Source organism: Epargyreus clarus, unplaced genomic scaffold (assembly GCF_041222505.1).
Source record: "Epargyreus clarus isolate Ecla_fem2 unplaced genomic scaffold, WU_Ecla_fem_2.2 ptg000015l, whole genome shotgun sequence".
Taxonomy (NCBI): domain Eukaryota; kingdom Metazoa; phylum Arthropoda; class Insecta; order Lepidoptera; family Hesperiidae; genus Epargyreus; species Epargyreus clarus.
The window spans coordinates 3,993,248-3,999,996 of record NW_027332223.1 but is presented as its reverse complement, the minus strand read 5'-3'; the positions used below and the strand labels follow the sequence as shown (position 1 = coordinate 3,999,996).

Genomic DNA, 6,749 nt, shown 5'->3' with positions numbered 1-6,749 from the left:
GTGTACATGCACACATGTGCATGTAGCCAACTTCCGCGAATAAATTATTATTAAATATTTGTTCTTATCTTGTTTCAAACAAAAAAGACGAATAAAATGATGATTGATCACAAATGTTAGAAATTTTCGGTAAGTTAGGCGTAACATTAATCAAGACCTACAAGCTAAAGGGAAATTGAAAGTGATAACAATTATTCCTGATTTATTAGGCACCTACTTTGTAATAAATATGGTAAACTGTACCATATGTACCGGACAAATATGACTGTTTTGGTATTTGTTTACGTATTTGCCCATACCAATTTCAATCAGCGCCCCTAGCGGATTGTATCAGAACAATAGTGCCAGTAACGTAACATTAAATGTCTAAATTGGCAAAATGGCGCTTTATGTTTTGTCTCTCTTTTTTGCAAAAATACTTGAGCACTTACTTATTGTTACGTTTACTCAGTGTAATGAAGCAAACGGAACAGAATAATGGATTGAGTAAACGTAACGTAAAATTGTGGGATGATTTGGAAACTCATAGTAAGGGTACTGAGTAGGTACTTCAGAAATGCCTACTGTGACACTAACATTTTAAATAAGTATTATTTACACGTGAAATGATCCACCTCCTCCACACAAGTATCACACTGAACGAAACAACAGTCCACCATTTTACATCTGCATCGCGAACTCACGGAGCGTTTTGACACTATATAACCTCTTCCACAGCACAGCGTCGCACAGTTGGGCCTATCCTTGCACACCCTGCCTGCTGTGCTCACACACAAATTCGGCGTTTTCTGCAAATACACTAAGGTATTCCTGCCGACCTCCATCCGTCTTCTAACCTTCGGAGTAATCGCCCTTTTAGTTGTATAATTAACGATCTTCTTCTTAATCGCGTGATGGTAGTGCTTCTTCAACAACCCCATCGCAGAATTGAAAGGCCCTAAACGTTTCCAACAAGTCTTAGTGGTACACGATCCGGAAAATCCGTGACACTTGCAAACCTCTCGCATTTGCTCCCCAATAGAGTCTATACCAACGCTTACGTCTTGCTTCAATATCTCTGCGATCTGATCGGTGCCAGCGTACTTGACTTCTAAGAAATTCCTGGTTACTTTCTTCCCGTATCTGAAGTCGTCGCCACAGCCATCGCTCTTCCATTGTGAGCTGACGTTTCTAAAGCTTCCAATACATGAGCACTTGTATAGTTCCCCCGACGCGCACCCCTTCGCTACTGCGTGTGCTATCGAGCCAGCGATCAGGGCATGCACAAAAGCTGTCTCTCTAAAGACTTTGTTGAATATGCTCCTTTTTGCTTTTTTATTAAAGATAAGGGAACAATTCCACCTGTCGTACTGAAAGGCCTCTTCGCAAGCAGTGATGGCTTGTATCTTAGCCGCTTTCAATACAGATGCTAGTCCTGGCTCCCGCTTACACATTTTAGATTGGCGGTTCGAAGTCCTCATCAACTTGCATGGCCCCGGGTGGATGCCATTAGATCTTTCTCTGAACAGAGATTCTACCGTTTTTTGTAAAATTGGTTGAGATCTGGAAATTAAATAATAATTATTAAATATTTTAGAGACGTAATACGCTGTTTGTCATAATTATGTTTATGATGTCTTTAATATTCATCCTTAATTTATCCAACGTGTATATATTTTCCTGGTAACCTTTAGGTAACTTTGTAGTACTACACCTAGATTAGTATTCTAGTAGAGATGATTACAGTATATTTGGCATTTACATTTGAGATTAACTTTGTGAAGGATGAATAAGACATAGAGGATGAGTGAAATGACTAATGAATTCAATTCACGAATTGCGATCACAACCATGCTTGCCTGCTCAAACGCGGTCAACGGTAAACACATGATGTTTGAAGAAGGTCTATGTCCAGCAGTTGCTTTTAAGAACCGAATAGATAGGTATATGGCATACAACATTTTGAACCTTTACTTCCAGATTGCGAAGACCTAAATTTACATATGAAGTATAACCTGTAAGCTGTATAACATTTAGTACGTACCCTTCAACATTTTTCGTGGCAATGATAGAAACAGTGAAGAACAACAGAAAAGTAAACACACTATATCTAAACATTTTCAAAAAACTCTCACATGATCACATATTACATAAGCGCTTTACGAGTGTCATTCTGGAGTGCAATTTTCAAATGAGCTCATAGAAAGACAAAGGCGCAGTCGATAAGAGATTAGGCTTATCGATGAGGGTGGGTCTTACCAAAAGTGGTGATGTTGAACTTAGACAGTGTCCATACATGAATCAGTACAAGCAAACAAACTTAACCTTACGCTGCATATCTTGGTAAATATTGCAAATAGAATTGCAAACCTTTGGAGCACAATACTTAGGTTTTCTGTTGAGACAAAAGGTGTGGTCTGAAATAGCTCCAGCTCCACATGTACCATTAGGTTAAGTTTAACATTGTAAAAAACATTTTTTTTAAAAGATGTGTGTTATGGAGTTTCTTTCGCCGCTTCTTCTCCATAACGAAACACCTTGTGACGTGGTGGTAGTTGTATTGACGTTCAAAAAGTGCTCTGTAAAGAACCTATTTTGAATAAAAAAAATTATTTGATTTGACTTGACTGTTATGTGCTAACAAAAAGGTAAAAAAAGTCTAAATGAAAGTTGTACGTGGATAACTTTTATCATTTTTTGGTTCTTATAACTTAGTGAGGTTGAAGTAGTTTTATATACCTAATTGAAAAAACCAACGAACACGCCACTTGTCGAGAAACTAACTAATTCTATGTAAATTAGTCTTGAGGGTTAAGAATGTTAAGATGGAATGCCTTGATAAAGTGAATTAATTTTCCTTGCGCTCTACAATCAAGCACATAAGAGCTAGACTACTACTTACTCGTATTATAAGGGAGAAAGAACATGCAAGATAACATTAAAGTTTTTGATCTTTATCAATGTGCATTTGGTCCAGCTACTTTTGAGGAGACCATTAAAATAATAAGTTACACACAGGTACATTAATAAGTTTTTTTTTATAATATAGGAGTAGCAGACGAGCATGCAGTGCACCCGATGCTCAGAGGCTACTGCCACCCATAGACATTTGTAATCAACCCCAGATAGGATTAGATATTCCTACCTGAGGTCGGCCACAGCTACCATGCTACAGCGCCGCTACCCAGGAGGCCTAAGGTGGAACGCCTCGGAAAAGTATGTCTTACCACACCCTTCAAACCAGAACACAGCAGAGCTTAACACTACCGTTAATAGGCTGAAATAGATGTGGCGCTTGTGCTGCCGGAGTCAAAACACAAAGGGTTCTACCACCTTCGCTTCAATAAGTTGTTGATAATGAATACATTTCATACTTAATTAGTTCATTGGGATTAAAAACCTAGGTGTTACGTAAAGTATCAGTCTCTCCTTTTCCCAAATAACGCTTATATATAATTCATCAATAATAAATAATTCATTTACATTCCAAACGTTACGAATCGAACCAAATCCTAGTCAGGCAAATTGTAAGTTATTGCTAGGAAATTGCCTATAAAGTGCGACCTTCGAACAATTTCATGATAGAGCTTTCAATATTTGAACGTAACATTCCAACGATTTATGACGAGCGCTCACAGGATTTGAAGTTTACACCAGGTCTTATGGAAATGGAGAGAAACGTGTGCTTTCGAGGTTATTTGGCCACAGGACTTATGGAAATAGGAGGTATAAAATTCGTCTTTTAAGGTATATTTCTAGCGCTGACCTTCAAATCTATACTAATATTATAAAGCTGAAGAGTTTGTTTGTTTGAACGTGCTAATCTCAGGAACTACTGGTTCGAATTGAAAAATTATTTTTGTGTTGAATAGATCATTTATCGAGGAAGACTTTAGGCTATATAACATCACGCTGCAACTATTAGGAGCGAAGAAATAATGGAAAATGTGAAAAAGCGGGGAAAATTATTCATCCTTGAGAGCTTCCCTTGCGTGCGCTGCGAAAAGGTTCAAGATACTGAAAATATATGTACAAAAGAATTAATCCTCTTGAAATGATCTAAAAAAATGTCCGCGACAGTATATGTGTATCTTTTAAGATTAACTCACTAGAACCGTTTTTATGGTAATCCAATTTGGTCGAAATTAATGCATTATTTGTTAAGAGTTGTATCAACGTAATAATATTATCTTTATCCAAATAAATGTGTTGTTGATTAAGAGTATTTAAGTGTGAACAAAATTGTCTTTGACATCACTTAATTTCAATGAACATCTTAGAAGATATTACAATTTTAAAATAACACCGATATAAAATAATATAATTTAATATATAAAAGCGAAAAGATACTCACGTTCAAAACGTATTAATCAAGGTTTTGCCGAAACTACTGAAGCTATAATCATGAAATTTAGTCTATAGTTTAATTTTATAATGTAGACGTAGACTAAGAACGGATTTTTTGATATTACAGCTTCTTTAACACCGTTTATGGATAATCTACCCTTAAGAGGGTAAAATAGGGGTACAAACTTCGTTTCGAAGTCCGTAGATTTTGAAGCAAAGTCTATGTAATTTGGTCTTCGGCTTCCTGATTGAAAATAATAGGACACCTATTTAACCGTTTTTGGAAAATCAACCCTTATAGTCGTTTAATAGGGGATGAAACTTTATTTAAGAAAACAGTAAATTTGGAAGCAAGGACTGTAAAAAATTTTGGCCTTCTGGTTGTAACAATATAATAATAACTTCTCGGTTTTTAGAAAATTAACCCTTAAGGTTGAGGTAAAGTTGAAGAAAATAGAGGTTGGAACTTTGTTTAAAATCCGTTAATTTAGAAGGAAGCACTATGAAAATTATCATTAGACACAATGAAGTATCTGAGTCACTGTTTTTTTTAGATCAACCCTTAAGACGGCTGTAATAGGGTGTATGCAGTATGCTTTTCTATTTTGACACCTGTTTCAGCATTATTAGCTACTCAACAATCAACCCCATTACGGTACGGTACGGTACGGTAAGTAAAGGAAGTTTCCTTAAAAACTGTTATTGAAGTTATACTTTTTTTGGCGTGTTTGGAAAAAAGTACAGACTGCAGAAACTGACTACATCGCAACCACTTTGGATACATTGCTTGCTGATATTTTGTCCCTGCCGTGAGGTATGGTTGTGGTTATGCGTGGATTAGTGATGGTGATGCGGTAGACATATTGACCTTGGATAAAATTTTTGGGCTAGAACAGGGCTACAGTATCCCTTGCCTAACGTAAGAGACTAAAGGGGGACTTCTGGGGTTGCGGGCGGCAAGAATGGGAGCTCTAATCGTCCAGTCAGCGACCCTGGAAAGAACCACTGTATGTGAGGCCGCATACCTTAAGCTAAACTCCAAATGTTGTGAGACGGGGTTTTAGAGCGTTAATAATTTGCCTTACGGATGGCACCCAACAGTTACCATACGGTTCCCATGTATACGTTATGGATCGTTATGATTTTTGCATAGTGCTTAGGTACTTTATAGGTCAGAGAATAACATGGACGGTTCCTATGGAATAGTCTAAATAATAATTATTGTATCTTACATGAATCTTACAAGAAAATATAAGTATTTGAAAGAAGTTTTATGACAGTCCACTTATTAGAGTTTTAGTGTATGTTTCTGATGAAAGCTTGACCAATTTAGGTACACAGTGACGGAAAAAAATGTATTCATATTTAATATGATTTAATTAATAAAATAAAAATATTAATGTTACTTTATCGTTAAAATTGTTAAAGATACACATTCACAATTACAGTTATTGTATGTCATATCATATTTTTTACGCGAGCGAAGCCGCGGGTTCCGCTAGTAGGTTATAAATGGAAAATTTACCTAACTCATTATTTTCCAAGTTTATGTATCAGATTAAAACTTTTTAATAAATACGAGTATGTTCGTTCTCTTAAAAGTTCAGTTTCATCACGCGATTTTGCAAGTCCACACGAGTAGTTAACTTTCTGATCTAGTTACGATAATTTAAGTATCTTCTGGATTATTTAAGATCGGCCACATGTCCATTATAATATGTCAAATATTTAACCATGAATATATTCGTACAGGTGGAGTATAGTGGCATATTTTGATCTTTGTTACACCAGGGATCGAATATCTGTAGCCTTATCATGAGTTGTTTACGTTTTGACAAATATGACTGTTTTGGTATTTGTTTACATATTTTCCTATACAAATTCCAATCAGTGCCCCTAGCGGATTGTATAAGAACTGTAGTGTTAGTAACGTAACATTATATGTCTAAATTGACAAAATGGCGCTTTATTTTGGTCTCTCTTTTTTGCGAACATGTGAGACAAAAAGACTTGAGCAGTTACTTATTGTTACGTTTACTCAGTCTACTGAACCATCGGAACAGAATAATGGATTGAGTAAACGTAATGTAAAATTGTGGGATGTTTTGAAAACTCATGGTAAGGGTACTTATAAGTTCTATTGTAGGTATATGTAACTTGCTTTAACGGTATAAGATAAAATCTTGTACGAGTATAAATATGCTACAGTTCTTTATAATTCCCTCAGAGGTATCGTTGACCTTAATTCATCAAATTCTAAGAGGAAATCCATACCCAACTAGAACACTAACAACTCAATGGTGTAAACAAGATAGGTATGTTACCGAGAAAATAAATTGTATCGGTCCGAAACAACCCTTATTGACATTGACAATATTATTTGCCTGGTACATAGTGCCCTGACACACGATCGCGGAAACGAA

At 36.1% G+C, this 6,749-nt stretch overlaps 1 protein-coding gene across 1 annotated transcript; it reads right to left on the bottom strand.

Annotated features, from left to right (window-relative positions):
* Positions 1 to 590: 590 nt before the first annotated feature.
* On the bottom strand, positions 591 to 1,544 carry Wnt4 (Wnt oncogene analog 4). The gene has a single exon (XM_073081234.1). It carries the CDS (start codon positions 1,458 to 1,460, stop codon positions 591 to 593), a length of 870 nt encoding a protein of 289 aa, XP_072937335.1. The 5' UTR covers positions 1,461 to 1,544.
* Between the last annotated feature and the right edge of the window lie 5,205 nt (positions 1,545 to 6,749).

Excerpts from the sequence above, each read along its gene's own strand:
- Wnt4 (XM_073081234.1), bottom strand. The coding sequence starts at position 1,460 with ATGAGGACTTCGAACCGCCAATCTAAAATGTGTAAGCGGGAGCCAGGA.